Source organism: Eleutherodactylus coqui, chromosome 9 (genome assembly GCF_035609145.1).
Source record: "Eleutherodactylus coqui strain aEleCoq1 chromosome 9, aEleCoq1.hap1, whole genome shotgun sequence".
NCBI lineage: Eukaryota > Metazoa > Chordata > Amphibia > Anura > Eleutherodactylidae > Eleutherodactylus > Eleutherodactylus coqui.
The window spans coordinates 172787298-172799902 of NC_089845.1; the positions used below are offsets into that span (position 1 = coordinate 172787298).

General features: G+C 58.1%; 1 protein-coding gene across 4 annotated transcripts in view; it reads right to left on the reverse strand.

Moving 5' to 3' along the window:
- The window catches only part of CYRIB (CYFIP related Rac1 interactor B), a 209557-nt gene that overhangs the window by 16321 nt on the left and 180631 nt on the right, over positions 1 to 12605 (reverse strand). For all 4 annotated transcript variants that reach the window (XM_066578793.1, XM_066578792.1, XM_066578795.1 and 1 more), the window contains 2 exons: positions 10616 to 10732; positions 10241 to 10320 (listed from right to left, as the gene is read on the reverse strand). In XM_066578793.1, coding sequence (XP_066434890.1) covers positions 10241 to 10320; positions 10616 to 10732 — 197 coding nt within the window. The remainder of the gene's footprint in view (positions 1 to 10240; positions 10321 to 10615; positions 10733 to 12605) is intronic.

Sequence of the window (12605 nt, forward strand, 5' to 3'; positions counted from 1 at the left end):
CTGCCCCGCAGTTATTGGCCGAGGCTGCGGCGCGCAGACTCCCTGCCCCGCCGGTATTGGCCGAGGCTGCGCCGCGCAGACTCCCTGCCCCGCCGGTATTGGCCGAGGCTGCGCCGCGCAGACTCCCTGCCCCGCCGGTATTGGCCGAGGCTGCGCCGCGCAGACTCCCTGCCCCGCCGGTATTGGCCGAGGCTGCGCCGCGCAGACTCCCTGCCCCGCAGGTATTGGCCGAGGCTGCGCCGCGCAGACTCCCTGCCCCGCAGGTATTGGCCGAGGCTGCGCCGCGCAGACTCCCTGCCCCGCAGGTATTGGCCGAGGCTGCGCCGCACAGACTCCCTGCCCCGCAGGTATTGGCCGAGGCTGCGCCGCACAGACTCCCCTGCCCCGCAGGTATTGGCCGAGGCTGCGCCGCACAGACTCCCTGCCCCGCAGGTATTGGCCGAGGCTGCGCCGCACAGACTCCCTGCCCTGCAGGTATTGGCCGAGGCTGCGCCGCACAGACTCCCTGCCCTGCAGGTATTGGCCGAGGCTGCGCCGCACAGACTCCCTGCCCTGCAGGTATTGGCCGAGGCTGCACCGCACAGACTCTCTGCTCTGCAGTTATTGGCTGCCCTGCTCTGCAGTTATTGGCCGAGGCTGCACCGCACAGACACCCGGCTCTGCAGTTATTAGCTGAGGCTGCACCGCACAGACACCCCGCTCTGCCTGCCCTGCATGTAGCTGTTTCTTTCTGTATTTGGACTAGAAAGGAGAGAGTATAAGGAGAAAGTGAGCCGAGAGCTTCCAGCATTACCAGTATAGGGTGATTCAAAATGAACAGCGCAAAAGTAAAGCTGATTTCTTCACACATGAACTGCCATCCAACAGCGGTAATGACAGCAGGGTCAGGACAAATCACCAATAGTTAATTGGCTCTGGTCCGCCACTTGGGACCTCAACCGATCAGCTGATTGCAGCGGTTATCTGGAGCACAAATACACCCGGGATGAAGTAGTAGTCACTGCTCCGAGCCCTGTGCAGTGGCCGGCACTTGTAATAGCAGGCTAGGATCTTATTTATACAGTAGAAGGCAATACCACAGCAATGCAATACGCAACATTCTGACAGGCAGTCTATCAAGACATGCAACAGGCACGCCTTCATAGGCAATCAGTCATGGCAGCCCTTGGGAGCTTCAGAAGCCCCTATGATGTTGCCGGTTACAGCTGTCAAAGACGGCCGACACCCACTGTGTATGGAGCTGGATTGGCTCCCGATTCCACTTTATATAAACCCTGCATGCCCAAGATACAACCGTACGCCTTGGAGCATGGAGGGGTTAAAGGGACTTCCAGGATTAAACTAAAGGCCCATTTAGACAGGGCGAGTGTGAGGCAAACGATGGCCGCCCCTCATCCCGCACATACTGCCTGCGGTGCTCCTACATAAACGATGGCCGCCCCTCGTCCCCCACATACTGGCTGCGGTGCTCCTACATAAACGATGGCCGCCCCTCGTCCTGCACATACTGGCTGCGGTGCTCCTACATAAACGATGGCCGCCCCTCGTCCCCCACATACTGGCTGCGGTGCTCCTACATAAACGATGGCCGCCCCTCGTCCTGCACATACTGGCTGCGGTGCTCCTACATAAACGATGGCCGCCCCTCGTCCCCCACATACTGGCTGCAGTGCTCCTACATAAACGATGGCCGCCCCTCGTCCCGCACATACTGGCTGCGGTGCTCTTAAATAAACGATGGCCGCCCCTCGTCCCCCACATACTGGCTGCGGTGCTCCTACATAAACGATGGCCGCCCCTCGTCCCCCACATACTGGCTGCGGTGCTCCTACATAAACGATGGATGCCCCTCGTCCCCCACATACTGGCTGCGGTGCTCCTACATAAACGATGGCCGCCCCTCGTCCTGTACATACCGGCTGCGGTGCTCCTACATAAACGATGGCCGCCCCTCGTCCTGCACATACTGGCTGCGGTGCTCCTACATAAACGATGGCCGCCCCTCGTCCCCCACATACTGGCTGCGGTGCTCCTACATAAACGATGGCCGCCCCTCGTCCTGTACATACTGGCTGCGGTGCTCCTACATAAACGATGGCCGCCCCTCATCCTGTACATACTGGCTGCGGTGCTCCTACATAAACGATGGCCGCCCCTCGTCCCCCACATACTGGCTGCGGTGCTCTTATATAAACGATGGCCGCCCCTCGTCCCCCACATACTGGATGCGGTGTTCTTATATAAACGATGGCCGCCCCTCGTCCCCCACATACTGGCTGCGGTGCTCCTACATAAACGATGGCCGCCCCTCGTCCTGTACATACTGGCTGCGGTGCTCCTACATAAACGATGGCCGCCCCTCGTCCCCCACATACTGGCTGCGGTGCTCCTACATAAACAATGGCTGCCCCTCGTCCCCCACATATTGGCTGCGGTGCTCCTACATAAACGATGGCTGCCCCTCGTCCTGTACATACTGGCTGCGGTGCTCCTACATAAACGATGGCCGCCCCTCGTCCCCCACATACTGGCTGCAGTGCTCCTACATAAACGATGGCCACCCCTCGTCCTGCACATACTGGCTGCGGTGCTCCTACATAAATGATGGCCGCCCCTCGTCCCACACATACTGGCTGCGGTGCTCCTACATAAACGATGGCCACCCCTCGTCCTGTACATACTGGCTGCGGTGCTCCTACATAAACGATGGCCGCCCCTCGTCCTGCACATACTGGCTGCGGTGCTCCTACATAAACGATGGCCGCCCCTCGTCCCCCACATACTGGCTGCGGTGCTCCTACATAAACGATGGCCGCCCCTCGTCCCCCCCACATACTGGCTGCGGTGCTCCTACATAAACGATGGCCGCCCCTCGTCCCTCACATACTGGCTGCGGTGCTCCTACATAAACGATGGCCGCCCCTCGTCCCCCACATACTGGCTGCAGTGCTCCTACATAAACGATGGCCACCCCTCGTCCTGCACATACTGGCTGCGGTGCTCCTACATAAATGATGGCCGCCCCTCGTCCCACACATACTGGCTGCGGTGCTCCTACATAAACGATGGCCACCCCTCGTCCTGTACATACTGGCTGCGGTGCTCCTACATAAACGATGGCCGCCCCTCGTCCTGCACATACTGGCTGCGGTGCTCCTACATAAACGATGGCCGCCCCTCGTCCTGTACATACTGGCTGCGGTGCTCCTACATAAACGATGGCCGCCCCTCGTCCCCACATACTGGCTGCGGTGCTCCTACATAAACGATGGCCGCCCCTCGTCCCCCACATACTGGCTGCGGTGCTCCTACATAAATGATGGCCGCCCCTCGTCCCCCACATACTGGCTGCGGTGCTCCTACATAAACGATGGCCGCCCCTCGTCCCCCACATACTGGCTGCGGTGCTCCTACATAAACGATGGCCGCCCCTCGTCCCCCACATACTGGCTGCGGTGCTCCTACATAAACGATGGCGGCCCCTCGTCCCCCACATACTGGCTGCGGTGCTCCTACATAAACGATGGCGGCCCCTCGTCCCCCACATACTGGCTGCGGTGCTCCTACATAAGCGATGGCCGCCCCTCGTCCTGCTCATACTGGCTGCGGTGCTCCTACATAAACGATGGCCGCCCCTCGTCCCCCACATACTGGCTGCGGTGCTCCTACATAAACGATGGCCGCCCCTCGTCCTGCACATACTGGCTGCGGTGCTCCTACATAAACGATGGCCGCCCCTCGTCCTGCACATACTGGCTGCGGTGCTCCTACATAAACGATGGCCACCCCTCGTCCCCCACATACTGGCTGCGGTGCTCCTACATAAACGATGGCCGCCCCTCGTCCCCACATACTGGCTGCGGTGCTCCTACATAAACGATGGCCGCCCCTTGTCCCCCACATACTGGCTGCGGTGCTCCTACATAAACGATGGCCGCCCCTCGTCCCGCACATACTGGCTGCGGTGCTCCTACATAAACGATGGCCGCCCCTCGTCCCCCCACATACTGGCTGTGGTGCTCCTACATAAACGATGGCCGCCTGTCGTCCCATACATACTGGCTGCGGTGCTCCTACATAAACGATGGCCGCCCCTCGTCCCCCCACATACTGGCTGTGGTGCTCCTACATAAACGATGGCCGCCCCTCGTCCCCCACATACTGGCTGCGGTGCTCCTACATAAACGATGGCCGCCCCTCGTCCCCCACATACCGGGTGCGGTGCCCCTACATGAACGATGGCCGCCCCTCGTCCCCCACATACTGGCTGCGGTGCTCTTACATAAACGATGGCCGCTCCTTGTCCCCCACATACTGGCTGCGGTGCTCCTACATAAATGATGGCCGCCCCTCGTCCCCCACATACTGGCTGCGGTGCTCCTACATGAACGATGGCCGCCCCTCGTCTTGCTCATACTGGCTGCGGTGCTCCTACATAAACGATGGCCGCCCCTCGTCCCCCACATACTGGCTGCGGTGCTTCTACATAAACGATGGCCGCCCCTCGTCCCGCACATACTGGCTGCGGTGCTCCTACATAAACTAAGGCCTCCCCTCATCCCCCACATACTGGCTGCGGTGCTCCTACATAAACGATGGCCGCCCCTCGTCCCCCACATACTGGCTGCGGTGCTCCTACATAAACGATGGCCGCCCCTCGTCCCCCACATACTGGCTGCGGTGCTCCTACATAAATGATGGCCTCCCCTCATCCCCCACATACTGGCTGCGGTGCTCCTACATAAACGATGGCCGCCCCTCGTCCCCCACATACTGGCTGCGGTGCTCCTACATAAACGATGGCCGCCCCTCGTCCTGCACATACTGGCTGCGGTGCTCCTACATAAACGGTGGCCGCCCCTCGTCCCCCACATACTGGCTGTGGTGCTCCTACATAAACGATGGCCGCCCCTCGTCCCAAAACATACTGGCTGCGGTGCTCCTACATAAATGACGGCCGCCCCTCGTCCCCCACATACTGGCTGCGGTGCTCCTACATAAACGATGGCCGCCCCTCGTCCCGCACATACTGGCTGTGGTGCTCCTACATAAATGATGGCCGCCCCTCGTCCCCCACATACTGGCTGCGGTGCTCCTACATAAACGATGGCCGCCCCTCGTCCCCCACATACTGGCTGCGGTGCTCCTACATAAACGATGGCTGCCCCTCGTCCTGTATATACTGGCTGCGGTGCTCCTACATAAACGATGGCCGCCCCTCGTCCTGCACATACTGGCTGCGGTGCTCCTACATAAACGATGGCCACCCCTCGTCCCCACATACTGGCTGCGGTGCTCCTACATAAACGATGGCCGCCCCTCGTCCTGCACATACTGGCTGCGGTGCTCCTACATAAACGGTGGCCGCCCCTCGTCCCCCACATACTGGCTGCGGTGCTCCTACATAAACGATGGCCGCCCCTCGTCCCCCACATACTGGCTGTGGTGCTCCTACATAAACGATGGCCGCCCCTCGTCCCCCACATACTGGCTGTGGTGCTCCTACATAAATGATGGCCGCCCCTCGTCCCCCACATACTGGCTGCGGTGCTCCTACATAAACGATGGCCGCCCCTCGTCCTGCACATACTGGCTGCGGTGCTCCTACATAAACGATGGCCGCCCCTCGTCCCCACATACTGGCTGCGGTGCTCCTACATAAACGATGGCCGTCCCTCGTCCCACACATACTGGCTGCGGTGCTCCTACATAAACGATGGCCGCCCCTCGTCCCCCACATACTGGCTGCGGTGCTCCTACATAAACGATGGCCGCCCCTCGTCCTCCACATAGTGGCTGCGGTGCTTCTATATAAATGATGGCCGCCCCTCGTCCCCTGCACATACTGGCTGCGGTGCTCCTACATAAACGATGGCCGCCCCTCATCCCCCACATACTGGCTGCGGTGCTCCTACATAAACGATGGCCACCCCTCGTCCCCACATACTGGTTGCGGTGCTCCTACATAAACGATGGCCGCCCCTCGTCCCCCACATACTGGCTGCGGTGCTTCTACATAACCGATGGCCGCCCCTCGTCCTCCACATACTGGCTGCGGTGCTCCTACATAAACGATGGCCGCCCCTCGTCCCACACATACTGGCTGCGGTGCTCCTACATAAACGATGGCTGCCCCTCGTCCTGTATATACTGGCTGCGGTGCTCCTACATAAACGATGGCCGCCCCTCGTCCCCCACATACTGGCTGCGGTGCTTCTACATAACCGATGGCCGCCCCTCGTCCCCCACATACTGGCTGCGGTGCTCCTACATAAACGATGGCCGCCCCTCGTCCCACACATACTGGCTGCGGTGCTCCTACATAAACGATGGCCGCCCCTCGTCCCGCACATACTGGCTGCGGTGCTCCTACATAAACGATGGCCGCCCCTCGTCCTGTACATACCGGCTGCGGTGCTCCTACATAAACGATGGCCGCCCCTCATCCTGTACATACCGGCTGCGGTGCTCCTACATAAACGATGGCCGCCCCTCGTCCCACACATACTGGCTGCGGTGCTCTTATATAAACGATGGCCGCCCCTCGTCCTTTACATACTGGCTGCGGTGCTCCTACATAAATGATGGCCGCCCCTCGTCCTGCACATACTGGCTGCGGTGCTCCTACATAAACGATGGCCGCCCCTCGTCCCCCACATACTGGCTGCGGTGCTCCTACATAAACGATGGCCGCCCCTCGTCCCCCACTTACTGGCTGCGGTGCTCCTACATAAACGATGGCCGCCCCTCGTCCCCCACATACTGGCTGCGGTGCTCCTACATAAACGATGGCCGCCCCTCGTCCCCCACATACTGGCTGCGGTGCTCCTACATAAATGATGGCCGCCCCTCATCCCCCACATACTGGCTGCGGTGCTCCTACATAAACGATGGCCGCCCCTCGTCCCCCACATACTGGCTGCGGTGCTCCTACATAAACGATGGCCGCCCCTCGTCCCGCACATACTGGCTGCGGTGCTCCTACATAAACGATGGCCGCCCCTCGTCCTGCACATACTGGCTGCGGTGCTCCTACATAAACGATGGCCGCCCCTCGTCCTGCACATACTGGCTGCGGTGCTCCTACATAAACGATGGCCGCCCCTCGTCCCCCACATACTGGCTGCGGTGCTTCTACATAACCGATGGCCGCCCCTCGTCCCCCACATACTGGCTGCGGTGCCCCTACATAAACGATGGCCGCCCCTCGTCCCCCACATACTGGCTGCGGTGCTCCTACATAAACGATGGCCGCCCCTCGTCCTGCACATACTGGCTGCGGTGCTCCTACATAAACGATGGCCGCCCCTCGTCCTGTACATACTGGCTGCGGTGCTCCTACATAAACGACGGCCGCCCCTCGTCCCCCACATACTGGCTGCAGTGCTCCTACATATACGATGGCCGCCCCTCGTCCCCCACATACTGGCTGCAGTGCTCCTACATAAACGATGGCCGCCCCTCGTCCCCCACATACTGGCTGCGGTGCTCCTACATAAACGATGGCCGCCCCTCGTCCTGTACATACTGGCTGCGGTGCTCCTACATAAACGATGGCCGCCCCTCGTCCCCCACATACTGGCTGCGGTGCTCCTACATAAACGATGGCCGCCCCTCGTCCCCCACATACTGGCTGCGGTGCTCCTACATAAACGATGGCCGCCCCTCGTCCCCCACATACTGGCTGTGGTGCTCCTACATAAACGATGGCCGCCCCTCGTCCCCCACATACTGGCTGCGGTGCTCCTACATAAACGATGGCCGCCCCTCGTCCTGTACATACTGGCTGCGGTGCTCCTACATAAACGATGGCCGCCCCTCGTCCTGTACATACTGGCTGCGGTGCTCCTACATAAACGATGGCCGCCCCTCGTCCTGTACATACTGGCTGCGGTGCTCCTACATAAACGATGGCCGCCCCTCGTCCTGTACATACTGGCTGCGGTGCTCCTACATAAACGATGGCCGCCCCTCGTCCTGTACATACTGGCTGCGGTGCTCCTACATAAACGATGGCCGCCCCTCGTCCTGTACATACTGGCTGCGGTGCTCCTACATAAACGATGGCCGCCCCTCGTCCCCCACATACTGGCTGCGGTGCTTCTACATAACCGATGGCCGCCCCTCGTCCCACACATACTGGCTGTGGTGCTCCTACATAAACGATGGCCGCCCCTCGTCCCCCACATACTGTCTGTGGTGCTCCTACATAACCGATGGCCGCCCCTCATCCTGCACATACTGGCTGCGGTGCTCCTACATAAACGATGGCCGCCCCTCGTCCTGCACATACTGGCTGCGGTGCTCCTACATAAACGATGGCCGCCCCTCGTCCCCCACATACTGGCTGCGGTGCTCCTACATAAACGATGGCTGCCCCTCGTCCCCCACATACTGGCTGCGGTGCTCCTACATAAACGATGGCCGCCCCTCGTCCCCCACATACTGGCTGCGGTGCTTCTACATAACCGATGGCCGCCCCTCGTCCCCCACATACTGGCTGCGGTGCTCCTACATAAACGATGGCCGCCCCTCGTCCTGCACATACTGGCTGCGGTGCTCCTACATAAACGATGGCCCCCCCTCGTCCCCCACATACTGGCTGCGGTGCTCCTACATAAACGATGGCTGCCCCTCGTCCCCCACATACTGGCTGCGGTGCTCCTACATAAACGATGGCCGCCCCTCGTCCCCCACATACTGGCTGCGGTGCTCCTACATAAACGATGGCCGCCCCTCGTCCCCCACATACTGGCTGCGGTGCTCCTACATAAACGATGGCCGCCCCTCGTCCCCCACATACTGGCTGCGGTGCTCCTACATAAACGATGGCCGCCCCTCGTCCCCCACATACTGGCTGCGGTGCTCCTACATAAACGATGGCCGCCCCTCGTCCTGCACATACTGGCTGCGGTGCTCCTACATAAACGATGGCCGCCCCTCGTCCCTCACATACTGGCTGCGGTGCTCCTACATAAACGATGGCCGCCCCTCGTCCCCCACATACTGGCTGCGGTGCTCCTACATAAACGATGGCCGCCCCTCGTCCTGTACATACTGGCTGCGGTGCTCCTACATAAACGATGGCCGCCCCTCGTCCTGTACATACTGGCTGCGGTGCTGCTACATATACAATGGCCGCCCCTCGTCCTGTACATACTGGCTGCGGTGCTCCTACATAAACGATGGCCGCCCCTCGTCCCCCACATACTGGCTGCGGTGCTTCTACATAAACGATGGCCGCCCCCCGTCCCCCACATACTGGCTGCAGTGCTCCTACATAAACGATGGCCGCCCCTCGTCCTGTACATACTGGCTGCGGTGCTCCTACATAAACGATGGCCGCCCCTCGTCCTGCACATACTGGCTGCGGTGCTCCTACATAAACGATGGCCGCCCCTCGTCCCCCACATACTGGCTGCGGTGCTCCTACATAAACGATGGCCGCCCCTCGTCCCCCACATACTGGCTGCGGTGCTCCTACATAAACGATGGCCGCCCCTCGTCCCCCACATACTGGCTGCGGTGCTCCTACATAAACGATGGCCGCCCCTCGTCCCCCACATACTGGCTGCGGTGCTCCTACATAAACGATGGCCGCCCCTCGTCCTTTACATACTGTACAGCGGGGCGCCTGCAGGAGATTTCTCTCCCTCCCCTCCCCCACCCTCTCACCATTGGCTGAGCAGTGCGGCCGTTCATTACTGACCGGCTGCTATTTACACGGAGCGATCAGCTCACCATCCAGCGCCATATGCTGCATAAATGACGGACGATCAGCTGATCGCTCAGTGTAAACAGCAGCTGGTCAGTACTGAACAGCTGCTATGTTATGTTAATGGAGGGGTAGGGGAGCGAGAGAAATGCAGTGACACTAGCCCCCGTGCAGCAGCAGCACCGCAGTGAGTATGTGCGGGGAGGAGTGTCCGCCATCGTTTGTCCTGTCTAAATGGAGCTTAAGGCGGCGTCCTACTTGTAGAAGCAGTGAGCGGCTGGACTGCTTGTCTACATAACCTGCACCATTTACGGACTGCTCCATGAGGGAGGCGCAAAAATCACTGGGGTGAGCTCAGGTGACACGCGGATTGGAGGCAGAAACCCACCTCCCTTATAGTTTGACATGAGGCTGATGGTTTTGCTCCGTTTCTCCCCCTTGCTTTATACTGCAGCTCTATAGTTAATCATAATATGAAAGAAAGCAAAAAAAAATAAGTAGTTGTTGAAAAAAGCAGGAACTTACGGCGTTTCCAGCATCACCCGACAGACGCTGGCCATGGTGCTCAGGCAGTCCGTGGTGTTCTCTATCGGTAAGTTCTTGTTCTGTGGAGGGGGCAGGAAATCCAACAGGAGGAAAGAGGGAAAAAGACATAATTAGTCCCAAATCAACACTTGTAACACGATATACAGGACCTACCTGGACCGCATAACCTACTAGGACATGAGGATGCTATAAGGGGGAGGGGTCTCCTGCTCTGAACCCCTATCAGCCACAGACTGGCACCTGCTCTGGAGGACTTAATGCGTCTGTACGCTGTAAGGTCAGCCCTGTGACATCCCACGGCTGCAGCAGAGAAGCGGCAGGTGACTGCGGGGGCGAGCTGCACGGTCCTCTTACCTCCGATACAAACTTTGTTGTGGCGTCACTTAGGGTCTTCAGCATGGGCGTGGCCTCCGCGTAGAACAAGGACATCCTATTGGCCAGTTCATTATTTACTTCGTTTTCTCCCTCCGCCTAGAATAGAAGTTTGTGTAGAGGTGAAAACCTGCTGCATCCAGCGAACAGTCATCACATGACCGACAAGCCTACAGCACACGGCGGCCGCGGCGCAGCCATGTGGCCAACCGAGGGACAATGCTGGATTAACGAGAACCTGAAATCTCCAGAATAAACCAAACACCACCGTTTTCTGAGGGCATTGTTTGTGGTGATCTTCACAAAAATACAACAAAAAACCAGCGTGGTTACCGTACGTAAATATGCGTTAGTGAGGCCGACCTCGACTGCTCTTATGTGGGCTGCGGAAACGTATATAAACCAAACCTAAACGCTAAGTACCACAAGCGGTAATTAACCCCGAACCTTCCGCCTGTTATGAGTTTTCACGACAAAGTAATTTTTCCAAATCTTATGGTTGCGATCCAGTAACGACGGTTTATTTTTCACCAATATCGCCGTATTTAGGCCGGTTTAATGTACTGCTTAACTTTTTTTTTAACCCCAAAGACGGTTCTTGGGGATTTTTATCTTCACTTGTCAAAAATCATAAATGAGTAGTTTTGCACCAAAACGGCGGTATGAGGGGTGTTTTTTGCGCGGCGAGCCGTAGTTCTTACTGGCACCATTTTAGGTCCATATAATGTATTGTAGAAGTTTTATTCATTTTTTTTTGGAAAGCAGGAAAAAAAATATCCTGCTTTTCTTTAACGGCATTAATCACTGTTTTAGGTTTTTCCACTATTGAACAATAAACCCTCTTTTTTAGAAGTCCCAGAACTGCTGTATCCACAGACGGAGCCAGGTCACGGCTTCTGTTTTGCATGACAACCTAATTTTTATTGACACAATTTGGGGGTAAATATGGCTCTTTTGATTACTTTTACTGTGCATTAGAAGGCAAAATGAAAAAAAAATAGCTTTTTGGCTAATAGAATCCTAGATGGGACCTCCGGGGTCATAGGCTCCTCCGGGGTCATCGGGTCCAACCCCTGCTCAGTGCAGGATCACTAGATCATCCCAGACAGATGTCTGTCCGCCTCTGAAGACTTCCATTGCAGGAGAACTCCCCACCTCCCATGGCAACCTGTTCCACTCCGTAAAAGGGGATAATGACCTCACGTGATCTAGACTCTATGCTTCTCTTAATACATCCCAGAATTGTGTTTGCCTTTTTGGCTGCTGCATCACATTGTCGACTCATGTTCAGTCTATGATCTATTAGTATACCCAAGTCTTTTTCACATGTGCTGCTGCTTAGCCCAATTCCTCCAATTCTGTATGTGCTTTTTTCATTTTTCTTGCCCAGATGTAGGACTTTGCATTTCTCCTTATTAAATACCATTCTGTTAGTCGCCGCCCACTGTGCAAGCTTTTCTAGATCTTTTTGAATACTCTGTCTCTCTTCCCTAATGTTAGCTATCTCTGTATCAGCTATTGTGTCTTTTGACTCCAGGTCTTCTTTTGCCACTTATCTGTCCAAGCATTATAGATTTTCTAGCGACTCTGCTCGCATTACATGGCCAAAATACGCGAGTCTGAGCCCAGTCATCCCGCCCTCCGCGAATCTGAGCCCAGTCATCCCGCCCTCCGCGAGTCTGAGCCCAGTCATCCCGCCCTCCGCGAGTCTGAGCCCAGTCATCCCGCCCTCCGCGAGTCTGAGCCCAGTCATCCCGCCCTCCGCGAGTCTGAGCCCAGTCATCCCGCCCTCCGCGAGTCTGAGCCCAGTCATCCCGCCCTCCGCGAGTCTGAGCCCAGTCATCCCGCCCTCCGCGAGTCTGAGCCCAGTCATCCCGCCCTCCGCGAGTCTGAGCCCAGTCATCCCGCCCTCCGCGAGTCTGAGCCCAGTCATCCCGCCCTCCGCGAGTCTGAGCCCAGTCATCCCGCCCTC